The sequence below is a fragment of the Carlito syrichta genome, unplaced genomic scaffold, assembly GCF_000164805.1.
Source record: "Carlito syrichta isolate Samal-C Ts95f unplaced genomic scaffold, Tarsius_syrichta-2.0.1 Scaffold135122, whole genome shotgun sequence".
NCBI classification, from domain to species: domain Eukaryota; kingdom Metazoa; phylum Chordata; class Mammalia; order Primates; family Tarsiidae; genus Carlito; species Carlito syrichta.
In genome coordinates, this window is record NW_007079218.1 from 44,277 (window position 1) to 57,276 (window position 13,000).

At 50.8% G+C, this 13,000-nt stretch overlaps 1 protein-coding gene across 1 annotated transcript in view; it reads left to right on the forward strand.

Annotated features, from left to right (window-relative positions):
• The first annotated feature begins 1,619 nt into the window (after positions 1-1,619).
• Positions 1,620-13,000, forward strand: part of LOC103250798 (tetratricopeptide repeat protein 28) — a 47,611-nt gene continuing 36,230 nt past the window's right edge. The window contains exons 1-2 of the mRNA XM_008049385.2: positions 1,620-1,660; positions 6,523-6,663. Of these exons, the coding sequence (XP_008047576.2) occupies positions 1,620-1,660; positions 6,523-6,663 (182 nt within the window). The remainder of the gene's footprint in view (positions 1,661-6,522; positions 6,664-13,000) is intronic.

The window sequence follows — 13,000 nt, forward strand, 5'->3', positions numbered from 1 at the left end:
CTGCTCAGGCCATTCTCGTATGTGTCCCACAAGTTTGATGCCATAGCAGCTTGGCAGCTGTGGTTTGGTGCAGTAAGACCATACGGGTCTCTCAGAATGCTTTTCAGTCCTCCCCTTCCCCACAACAATCCTCTCAAAAGCTTCCCTAATTTAAAGAGGAGGATTTCATTTTTTTTAAAAATTGGAATCTCACTTTGTTGCCCAAGCTGGAGTGCAGTGACACACTCACAGCCACCCCAGCGTCGACCTGGTGGGCTCTGGCGAGCCTTCCGCCTCAGCCTTCCAAGTAGCTGGAACTACAGACATGCACTACCATACCTGGCTAATTTTTTACTTTTATTGTAGAGACGAAGTGTCGCCAAGTTGCCTGGGCTGGTCTCGAACCCGTGAGCTCAGGCAATCCGCTCATCTCGGCCTCCCAAGGTACTGGGGTTACAGCCTGAGTCACCGAGGAGGAGAATTTCTAATGGGGTTCTGGGGGCAAGGAGGCCCATGAAATCCCAAGACAAGTGTGTTACAGAGAAGGAAACTACAGAGCCCTGGGCTGCAGAGGCAGTCTAGGCCTTACCACTGCTTAGCTGTCTCATGCAACACCTCCAGTTTATAGCTGGAGGTGTAAAATGCTCTCGGCTCCTAATCCTAGAGTGGGAAAATGGCTGCCCTGTGTGGCTCCTGTGCTCACCCACAGCCTACTAGCCACAGGAAGTCAGCTCAGCTCTCCTTGATTTCCAGTGCTCAGATTTTAGGGAAAGGAATCAGATCAGCCAAACTTAGGCAGAAAGCCACCTCTGGTACAATCAGCAATGGGGAAGAGGATCACCAGGCATTAACCTAGTGCTAGAACTCACCCCCTGTGGCACAGGGAGGCAGATTCTAGAGGTAGACTCTATGATCAGGGCAGCTGCTCTACGGCTGTCTGCTACACTGCCCCCTTCTCCCCATCCCAGCATGTAGCCTGTGTTCCTGCTGTAAAGACTCTCATCAGCTTCTCAGTTCCTGGGGTTCCCCTATGTGAGACGGCCCATGGAGTAGGGTGCCCCCCACCCCTGCTTCACCTTTCCTTGCTGTTCCTAAAAGTAAGCCCCAGACTTTTCATCTTAAAGGTTTACTAATAATCATGATGAAAAAGCAGGCAGGGACTAGTGAGTAATTCACCTGGGAAAGTTTCAAAGGTCTCGGGAATCCTGAGTTCCAGAGTCTCAAGCCTTTAGTTTCTGACACTCTTGCGAAGCAGCTTTTGGGAAAATGGGCCCTTTGAGCTGCTGGCAGACTGGCCACACAGGACCCAGTAAAGTCCATGGTGCTTGTCATCTGTGTGTCTTTTCCTGTCTTCAAATCTTTCTCTGCTTCCCGGTTGGAGAATCCCTAGCACTGGACTTTGGCATGGACCCAAGAATCAGGAGGCGCCAAATGATTGTTCGCAGTGGCAGCAAATGGACTGACTCTTGCCTCCTCAATTCTACTAACTGTAAAGACATCCTTGCTTAGAAAGGAGCATTTCACTGCCTTGGACCTGCCCCCATGAGTGTGGGCTGTGGTACAGGAGCCGCCTCACTGCCCTGTGCCCAGGAAACTAAAGATGGAGTTCTTCATCCATGGTTTCCAGCTTTGGATTGCAAATGGTAACTGGCTATCAGCGCATGAGAACCCTAGGGATGGGGTGAGGAGATGGAGAAAGAATGAGTTAGCAAAAGGCTGCTGAGACATAAATAAAAGTGCCTGTATGGAGCTCCAACTGTCGGGGATGACAGAGAGTGTGTACTTGGAGAGATCAGGTGACCGCGCTTGCAAATGAAAATCCTGTCTGGAGCCTCTTGCCAAGCCCTGTCCCCAAGAACAGGATGAGCGCTGGCACGACTCCAAGGTGTGTGATTCATGGGCCAATTTTGTCTCTCTGGGGAAACTGCATGTGTACAGTATTTTGAAGCCATCCCCTGGTGATGGCATGATTTATATTCCCCAGGGCAGGTGGGAGCTGGACTTCTTGCAGGGTCCTTGGAACAGATGCAGGAAGGGTAGGCGGGCAAGTGGCGAAGCTGCCACTTGTCTGAGTTGCTTCCACTCCCCAGCTTCTCTCAGCCCTCATCAGGATGGTACCTCACTGCAATGATCTACACCTTAGCCTTCCACCTGCCGCAGACAGGACTCTGGCTGGTGGGCAAATGCCAAGTCAGGGGCCTGGAGCAAGAAAGAGTCCTCACCATCCTCAGGGGTCCAGGAGTAGAAATGGCCATGGAGGAAGGGAAATAGAGAGTGGTCATCAGATTCAGAGGGCAGTACAATAGGCAGAGCCAAGGGTCCAGAGCTGGTGGCAAGAGTACAGAGTGATCAGAGTGAGAAGGAGAGGTGCCTGCCTTGCTTGCCAGTGCTGGGCTGCTGGTAGGTCAAGAGCGCCCTCCTCTTCTGCTCTTGCCCTGCCACCCAGCTCACTTGCCCTCACTCCCTCCAGGTGTCCTCTCTGCTGAGCTGTGACCACCAGTTTTGCCAGCAAAGCCAGTGCTCCTCTATTGTTTCTTCTTTGTTTCAGATTATGGCCAAAACCAGGCCAGAAGCCATGAGCTCCAGGGGCCCTTTCTTCACAACCACTGTTGGTTTATTCAACCACATTCTCATATTCATTCCCTCCTCCTCTCTTCCTTTCTCTTTGTGTGTGTCTCTCCCCGCTCCCCCCATCCTTCCTGGTTGTTCATTCAGTCTCTGTGTATATACACACACATACTACTTGTGATCATTTATTTTTTGTGTTGCAGAGATTACCATGCCTATCTAGCATCTTCTTGGAGCTTCTCAAGGACAGTAGGTTTCTTCATTTGAAGTAATCCCAGCCCCAGCTTAGAGTCTGGCACATACTAGTTGCACAGTGAATGTTTCTGAGGGTTTTTCAGCCTAATGGCTGGATGAATGAATGGCACCAAAGTGTATCTTACTCTTCTGATTCCCTTCCAGCATTTGCTAATAGCAGAATTTACTTTATTTATTTTTACTTTTACTTATTATTATTATTATTATTATTTTAATTAACATGTAGTAAGTATCAGTCTGTATCAAAGAAGGAATAAGAAACCACACAGTAATTTGAACAGAAACCATTTAAGATAAAGAACTGGGCTGGGCAGTAAAGAAGGTGGCCTGCCCCTGTCCAGAGTCCCACTTGCCCCACATGCAAGAAGCTTGTGTGTCTCTCTTATGCCTCCAGTGCCATGGTGCACTCTACTTCTCACACTGGTCCTCAGTCAGCAGGAAGGTTTAACTTTGGGAGGCGGAAGCAGAATGATCCATCACTTGAGGTCAGGAGTTCGAGACCAGCTTGGGCATCATAGCAAGACACTGTCTCTACAAAAAAAAAAAAAGGAAAGAACTGAGAATGGTGGCTTGTGCCTGTAATTTCAGCTCCTTGAGTCTGAGGTGGGAAGATCACTTGAGCCCAGGAGACTGCAGTAAACTATGATTGTGCCACTGCACTCCAGCCTGAGCAACAGAGTGGACCCTGTTTTGAAAATAACAATAATAAACAAATAATTGTTAACTGTACTAGAGATTGGAGTAAAGGGGATTGGCTAGTAGGCATAATTGACTATCAGCCATTCTTAGTCAGGAGTCCCACCCAGTATCATTGCTGAAGCAACGTGAATTGAATTAAGGCCTGTGGTGACCAGACTAGGTGTGATGTGCCACCTCTAGAAGGTCACCTAGTGAAATGGGTGCAGGAGAGCATGTGCTGTGCCTCTGCCGTGTAGATGAGACTTGTTTTGTAAATGGGAGATTGCCTTATCTGTGACATCGCCTGTTTGTTTTCCCTGTGGTCCTTTGAAGGGTCAGGAAGTAGGAAACAACCCCATTAAGCAGGAGATTCCGGGGCTCCCTCTGCAACTGACAGCGAGAGTGGAGCTGCAAGATAATGGAGATGATACAGGTCCAGATATTCCTTCTCCCCTTTGCACAGCACTGAATGACAAGCAGATTTCTCAGCTCCAAGCAGGCAGTCACATTCAGATGATAAATGTGTCCCTGGACAGAAGAACTTGTTGAATGATATTTACCAGGGCTCTGTGAGGACCTTCAGCTCTCAAGGGAGCCTTTCCTGCCTTCGCCTTCTCGCCTGTTCTGCTGCTGTCCATAGGCGGGGAGAGGAATAGAAGCTGTCCAGCATGACAGATGCCCTAGTGATCTGTCTAGATGCTGGAGGTTTCCTAGATTCTCTTGCTTTCTGTATTCAGCCCCTCCCTCTCGCAGGCAAACCCCAGCAGAGAAAAGCAGGGAGTCTGTGAGAAGCTTAGAGCTTAAAGGGGGAGGGGTGAGCAGTGGATGACTGCCACAGACCCGGCTCTACCACCTAATGCTCCTTGGCCAGGGTCCTTGGCTTCTCCAAGCCTCAGCTATAAGACAGAGTTGATAGAAGCTACCTCACAGGGTTGTCACAGAGATAAAATTAAATATGTGTAGGGATACTTTGCACATCATAAATGCTCTCCAGCATGAGTCATTCACTCATTCAGCAATTCCTTGTGGCATACCTACTGCATGCCAGGTACCACGCTTTTAGAAAAGCCAGTTCCAGACTGCAGGCTGGGAAGAAGAGCAGGCTGATGGCCAGCCCCTTACCAGCCATCAGCATGGTTCTGAGACTGTTACTTGATGTTTTTGTCTGGGTTCTCTAGAGAAAAAGACCAATAGAAGAGTAGACGTATAAATATATATACACACACACATATATAGACATCCTGTACTGTTTTTTCATTCGGGCTCTGTGTATGCACATACACGTACTGCTTGTCATCATTATTTTTTGTGTTGCACACATATACATGATAGAGTATCTTTGTATATGCTCAATATGTATAAATAGGGTGTGTATATATATTTATTCATGTGTTTATATAAAAAGATGAAAGACATTTATTATAAGGGGTTGGCTTGCATGGTTATAGAGGCTAAGAAGCCCCAGGATCTGCACCAGTTAGCGGGAACTCACTTCCAGGAAAACCAATGGTGTAAGTTCTGGTTTGAGGCTCTTTTGATCTCTTCAGCCCTTTAATGGATTGGTGGATGAGGCCCACTGAGGAGGACAGTCTACTTTACTCAGTCGACTGACTCAAATTTTAATCTCATCTAGAAATGCCCTCACAAACACACCCAGGATAATGTTTAGCCAAATACCTGGGCACCCTGCTGCCCAGTCAATTTGACATAAAATTGCCCATCACACCAGCGCTGGTGTTCACATAAAGCATTCAAGTTTGCATAGCAACTTTACACAAAGAGTCTCATTTGGCCTCCAGAACGACCTAGGAAGACATTTATTACCTTTCTCTGTCAAAAGTGTTACTAGCCTGGCCATCTGAAGTGGGTTACATTCACCTTAACCTATACCCCCATTCACCAAGCCTCTTTTCTCTCAGTGGCAGGAAGTCCTTTTCCCTTTTCCCGAGTCCCACTTGCCCGGCATGTGAGGCTTGTATATCTTTCTTGTGCCTCCAGGGTCTTGGTGCGCGCTTCACTTCTCACACTGGTCCTCAGTCAGCAGGAAGTTTTAAAAGAAGCTATCCTGTGGTCTTAGGGTTATCTGTGAACTAAACAGCATTCAGCACCTCAACAAAGTCTGAATGTAATCCTGACGCTAGAGGAAGGCAAGGGCTCGATGCCGAGATGTGCCTTTGCTGCATGATCAGTGGTGAGACATGGCAGAGGATAGCTGCAGAGGGCACACGTTCCTGCAGACACGCTTGCCCTGGGGTGGCTGTCTGTCTTATCATGCCTTTACATTTAATAAGTCTTGAGTAATTTTAATCATGCTGGTGAAGCAAGACACTCCTGGGTATTTCTGTGTACTTGAAACCCATTGTGAGATGTTCTATTAAGTCTGTCATAGGGAAAATAGGAATTCATTAATTCAAAAATGGTCACATCTTCATGCGGAGCTTGAAAAATGGGCCACACCAGCAGTGTTTCTCTAGCTTAGCTTTCAAACAGCGCCACTCTGCCTGGTCTTGCTGCTCCTCTTGAGCATGTGTGTCTCCTCATCTGGAAAATGCCTTTTTAGGCCACATGTCTCCCATGCCTAGGATGGCACCAGGCACACTATTTCAGGAACGGACTGGACTAGAGCTTGTACTGGGAGGATTGTCACACAGCTGCACTCACCTCAGCTCTGCTCTGGAAAGAGTGCCTGGCCAGCCCATCACAGGTAGCACGTCCTGCAGTGTGTGTCCTGCACATGCTAGACATTGGGACTTAATGCCAACTCTGCTCCTGCCTGTAGGGAGTTGCCAGCCGAGAGCAGGGTGGGCTGTGACAGTCCATAAACAGCCACCCAGAGTTCATCTCTTCAAGAGCACTGGACAAAAGAGGTTTGGGAAAAGGGCCTCAGGGACACCAAGGCGGGGTGCAAGGTGATGCCAGCATCAGGAGTCATCAGCACTGGGAGTTTGTTGGATGACAGAATGGCACAGGCCCTCAGAGCTGACTTCTTTAGCTGCATTGTGTCCTTTATCTGATTGACATTTTCTGCCATTTTTTCTGCAGGGCCTGTGCCAGCAGTGAGACAGAGAGTGAAGCAGGAGACATTATGGACCAGCAATATGAAGAGATGAACAACAAACTCAACTCGGTCACGGACCCCACTGGCTTTCTGCGGATGGTTCGCCGCAATAACCTCTTTAACAGGTGCGTGTGGGGCTCCTTCCCGGCCTGGCGCGGGGCAAGGTGCTCTGAACACAGATAACATGCTTTCCACAGATGCTCTTCCAGCCGATTGGGCTTCTGGCTCATGCCATGCATTCGCAGACGCAAGCACGATGCTTCCACAGCCCTGTGCTTGTCAGGGCCTCTGCTTCCCAGCAGCACCTCCTGCGCCAGTGAGAAAACAGTGACAGGCTTGATGTGACAGTCCTCATTTGACTGGGATGGGAGGCCTAGGGGATGGTTGACTGCTTCTTCACAAAGCTTCAGCTGACTTCCCGAGCACCAGGCAGGTGCTAGACAGAGCAACTTCACAGACTTCTCTGGCAGCTTCTGCAAGTACCTCAGGGCCAGGCACCTGGGTTGACTTCCTGGCCCAAGATTTAGGGAGGCCAGAGAGGGTGGAAGTGCCAGCATTGTTGGAGGGAGAAACTGGGCCTGGAAATGTACTCCAGACGCAGCTCCCCGTCTTCCCTGAGCCTTCAGTTCCCCCACACTTGACCAGATAGGCCTGGATCACTTCAGGCAACTTGAGGGAAACTGCCAGGCCAACACACTTACAGCTTACCAGGAATGATACTGGAACTGGGTCCAGACAGACAGGGCAGGCACTGCAGTTGAGAGGCACCTGTCCTGCTGTCACTTGGTTGCCTGGCAACAACCTGTGAGTACATTTTGGTAGACCTCTCCAGAAAGACATCATGGATTCTCTAGGTCCCTGCCACAGCCCAAGGGCCTGCCTTTCAAGAGCAGCTGGTGACCCTGGATCACAAGAGGGAAGTTGCTATGCACTGGTAGGAGGAAGCCCCTGCCCAGCAGCTCTGCTGTGCCAGGCATTGTGTGCCCTGTCTGTTTCAACTCCAGGCCCTGGTTTCCTCTCATTATTGTGCTGTCTGGGTGACAAACGTGTATTTACTTTCCCAGGGCTGAGCTGAGTGGGAAGGGAGCCAAGGGCCGGGCTGAAGGAACTGGCAGTTTGGTTGTGAAGAGTCCACAACTTCAAGCTGCTTCATTCAGTTCCTTCTCACTACCAGCTTCACAAGTGTTGCTTGTGGCTTTTGGTTTCATATTGAGACATTACCAGGTGTGAAGAGGCCCAGGATTGGGCCTGGGCTCACACTCTTGCTCTGCCGACCTCTTGCCTGTGAGGCAAGGGATTCTCAACTCTGCCAGGCGATGTGACACATGGTTGTAAACTAGAGTGTGAAGTACTCCAGTCTCTGGCTTTCCACTTGCCAGCTGTGTGGCACTGGACAGACAGTGTCACAATTGCCAGCCTCAGCTTCCTCATCTCTGGAGTGGGCATAGGTTCCCTACCCTGCAGGGTTGCTGTAACATGGGAATTAAAGGCACCATACCCAAAGAACACACTACCCGACTCCTGGTGCAACTGGCAGCTGTCTCCTGCTTTGAGTAAAGTGGGAAGAACGGTGTTAAATGTGGTTGCAGGAGACAACATGGGTGGGTAACTTTGGGAGGGATGGCCTGCCTGTGCAGTGGGTGTTGCTGCCTTGGGTTGTGGCCCCACCCACCTTACTCCCTGTCTCACCTCACGTCCTTCACGCGAGAGAGCCACCAAAGCAGACCATCAGGTGTCCATGGCGACCTAACCGCAGATACTCTGACAGTCAGCAGCCAGTCCCCAGGCCCCGGGCACCATGGAAGGAGAGGGTCAAGCCAGATGTATATGAATCCCTGGCTGATCCACCCTGGGCCCCCGGTGGTGTGAATTCTGGATGGTGGAGTCGCTCACTTTGGGAAAACTGTTTTTGTCCTCCAAGCACCCATGAACACAGTGCTATGGATTCATTTGCTGGTCCACATAAACATTGCATTGTGCTCCCAGCTGGGAGACTGGCTGCCCAGCTGCACTGCACCCAGCTCCACTGGCAGGGTCTGACTGGCTTAGGACTTTGGTCCCACCTCAGGAAAGCAAAAGAGTTGGAATGTTTCTCTGCAGGCCCTTCTAATCCTGACCTTTTAGAGGCTCCCAAGAGTGGACAGGATGAGGGCAACAGCCCACATTCTTCCTGCTTCCATATAGTGAGCCCTTAAGACCCAGGACCATTTGCAGTACTGTGTGTTCTCTGCTGCCTTCCCTAGAAGCCCAAGAAGAGAGGGCTCTGGCTGCCTCCACAAGGGAGCAGAGCTGCCGCCGAGGGAGCCACAGAGAAAAGGTGTCCTGTTAGAATAATGCACACTCTTGCACACTCCCAGTGCGGCCTCGTGCCTCACAGCTAAGCATGCACAGGCCCAGGAGGAGGGCAACCTGCCATGCACAGATACACAGCTGGGCTTCAGAGCATGCCTTCCAGCTGCCCTGCCAGCCCATCACAGCCCTGCTCTGGGGTCCCAGGCCTCTATCTCTGCCTCTTCATGGCCAGGGTCTGGGCTAAACGATGTGCTGGCCTATCACCAAACAAAACAGTGAAGAAATGGCTTTCCCAGAGACCTCTCATAGTGACTGGCTTTTGCAGTGTACTGGTGCCCATGAAGGGAAGGTGGCAGCCACCATGTGCATGGGTCCTGCATGCCAGAGCACACCAACTCCCCTCTCCAGGGGCTCTCCCACTTGGTGATGTCATGGATTCCTTGGTCCCTTTGTTTCTGGGTGGTTTGCTGGACTGACTTGGCAATGAGGCTGCTGTAGTTAATGCAAGTCAAGTTAGACTTAGCTCTTACATATTTCTCTCTTGCCGTTCCAGGGATTGGCTTTGTTCAGTCGTTGTTTGTGAGGTCTCTGCAACCACTATTTTTCTTCTTGCCTGTGCACTTTAGCAGAAAACACAAAGCTGGGTGCAGTGGCTCACCCCTATAACCCCAGTACTTTATGAGGCCTAGGCAAAGGATTGTTTGAGGCCAGGAGTTCAAGATCAGCCTAGGCAACATAGTGAGACCTTGTCTCTACAAAAAATTTAAAAAGTAGCTGAGTCTGAACTGGCTGCAGTGTCAGGGATGCAGGGGATACCCCCGCAGGCTTCTCCCTGCCCTCTCCCCCGTTCCCAACACCAGAGGGTCAGACCCTGACAGTGGGGACAGGGTAGTGTTCCCAGAGCCAGCCCTGTCCTCCAAATTCATGAGAGGAAGGAGGTGGGAAGGATGAGGTGGCCGAGCAGGATTTCCTAGAGGCACAGGGAAGAGAGAACCACAGGACAGTGTGGAGAGTGGTGCCTGAGAGAGGGAGGACGGCCCTCCCAAGGTCAACCTGGCCAGGAAGCTGGAGCCCATGCACACAACTGTCAATCTGTTCCCGCTGTACGTGCATCTGCATGGATGTGTGGTTGTGGTTTCATGAACACACATATGGGCCCTGTCTCAAGGTTATACCAACATGTGCTGCAGCAGAGCTGCAGAGTTCCAGTGTAGACAGTGAGGCCCTGTGCACATGGTGCCCTGCTGACCGCTGTCTTTTTGGGCCTGGGCGTTTTTCTGCAGTGAGGCTCATGGTGCTGGGGAGAAATCTGCTGTGGCCAGACAGATTGTGATTTGAAACCTGGCTCTCCCCTTTATTTGTGGATGGCCTTCTGCCTCTGTCTTTCTTATCTGGAGAACGAGGTGGTAATGCTCACTGAGAGTCACTGCTAGGATGCCATCCATGTGGTAGGGACTAGAGGGTCCTGCTGTATCCATGCTTCCTTTCTCTCCCACCCAGAGTCTAAGGTATCTGTGGTGCCAAAGGTTTTTGGGGGGGGCAGCAAATTAGCCACTCAAAAGATCCAAAAAATCAGATCTTCCCCTGATACCTGACTGGATGGCTCAATCTTCCTCTTGGCGCTAGCTCTCTCAGGCACCAGAAAGACCGAGTAGACACAGCAATGGCCCAGTCTGATAGCAGCTATAGCAGTGGGCCTGGCTTTGAGCCTCCAAGGCTCCATATCCAGCTTTATGGCTGGTGTCCAGTCTTCCCTGTCCCTTGCTCTTTATTGGTGGCTCTGTTGCTTCTGGCTCCAACTTGGCCCTTCAGGCCATCTGTGCCACATTAAGTGTGGGTACACAGCACATTATGGTCACCCCACCCTGCTCACCTCACTGTGACTACTCTGGGAGGGACTTTCTTGCCAACAGCTACTCCTGCTGCTGGGTGCAGTCACCAGCCTCTGGCAGGAACCCCTGTCCTGTCCCTGCCTGTCCATGTTGTCTTGAGGCACAGGCCCCGTGTATGTGCTTCCCCACCTGCCAGGTCAGCGCACCCCCACATCCTGCACACACATGCTTCCATGCCATGCTCTTCCCTGGGAAGCACAGGGACCAGCCGGTGCAGATGTGAGATGATGCGATCTTGTCAGAACTACTGTACCAGCAGGTTCGTCAGGCAGCAGTGATTCATTCAAGACACAAAAGGAGCCCCCACAGTGCCTCTGTGTTGCAAGCTTGCCAGGATATTTTAAGGTGCAATTTAGTTTATCAATAATATTTTCTTTAACACTTATGTGTTCACTTTCGTGTTCCAGAAATGATTTAAGAACATTTACCAAAACATACACAAATGCCACAAGATCATATTAAAAAGTTATAAATGGATGGAGCAAGCGCTGCTGGAGCACAGACTGGACTCCAGGTTTTCCCAGCAGTCAGCTTAGAGGTCAGCCCAGACCTGCTGAGCCAGAGGCTCTGGTTTAACAATGCCTGAGTGCTTTCTATGGGAATGCCAGTTTGAAGAGGGCCGCTGCACCTTGGCCTGAGGCACTCCCCAGCTCGGTGGCTCCGAGCACCTGAGTGCCTGACCTTCTCTGCTTCCCACATCCATCTGGCTTCTCCACTCCTGGTAATCCCATGTCCTCTGGCAACTCGTACTAAGACCTGCAGGCTGGACCATGTCCATTTCCTGTTCTCATCCCTCTGTCTGTCCCCACTGCCTGCCCCTGGGTGCTCATGTTCTCACAGAGTTACTGTTTAATGTAACCAGGCACTCAGCAAGGCAAACTGCCCCAGGGCTCTCCACTACTTAGTGACAGGAGCATGTTCTGATGTGACTCTCTCAGGAGCTCCTGGGGGAGTTGAATTAGGGAGCCTGTGTGGAGGCCATCTCATCCCCGCTCTCCATATCTCCCCCCTCCCATTCTATTTTACTGCACCCCATCCTAGCCCAGGGTGCAGGAACCTGCACCTGACGTTTTATACCTCCGGGTCTTTTCTTGGGCTTGGGGACATGGCCCAAGAGGGTCTCCTCTGAGGTACATCTCAAACATAGCAAATGTCACGAACCCATCTTGGCACGAACAAATGTCACGAACCCATCTACCCTGTTGGGTAGAGAGCTCTGCCTCTTGCTGGCGCTTATTATCTGGTCCAGGCTCTCTCACCTCCCAGGCTACGTCCCTGCCCCAGGCCCTATCACACCTGCTGTCTCTCTGTGTCCCCCCAAGGTGCTCAGCACAGTGCCTCTTGTTATGTGGTGCAGATACTTGCTCCTTGATGGGAGGGAGGGAGGGAAGAAGGAAAGAAGCCAGGATTGAGACAGACATTAAATAACTGTAACAACAATGATAGAGACGGTGATGACAGCCGTGAATGTCTGCTGATTACTTACCAAGCACCCAGCTCTGCACTGAATGCTTTACAAGGTGTGTTAGCTCAGTCATTCTCTACAACAGCTGTGAAGGGTGCTATTGTGACACTGAGGCTTGGGGAGGTTAAATTAGTTACCCAGAGTCTCCTAGCAAGAAAACAACAGAGCTGGCATTAGGATTCAGGTCTGTCAGACTCCAGAGATGGTGCCTTAGTCCTTTAGGCCTCTCCTACCAAACTCCCTTGCCAAGTGATCAGTTGTCATTTGCCTGAACTCCTCCAGGGACAGGGAGCTCACTACCTTCTGAGGCAGTGTACTCTGTCTTTGGCCAACTCTGACTAATTACCAGTTCTTTGTGAACTAGTGAGTAAGACCCCACAGGTTTGTTTGGAGTGGGTGGGGGGCACAGGCTGAGATCCACACGTTGCCTAAGAGTACAGAGCCCTTTGGAAAGGGCTTTGCTGTGTTGGACACACATCGACTGGGCAGGCTGTCCTTTCTTCTCTCCATTCTGAGCACACGAGAAGCCTGCACCCCATGATTGCCTGGCTCGAGCCTCTGTCCTCCAAATGGGGTCAGCAGGAAAACCTGTGCAAGGCTTGCTTGAGCATCCAGTCTCTTCTAAGGGACCATCTCCAGACATGACTGCAGAGGCAACGTGTGGGTCTCAGCCTGTGCCCCCCACCCACTCCAAACAAACCTGTGGGGTCTTACTCACTAGTTCACAAAGAACTGGTAATTAGTCAGAGTTGGCCAAAGACAGAAGGTAGTGAGCACATCACAACAGAGAGTCCATGGCTGCAGCAGAGCGCC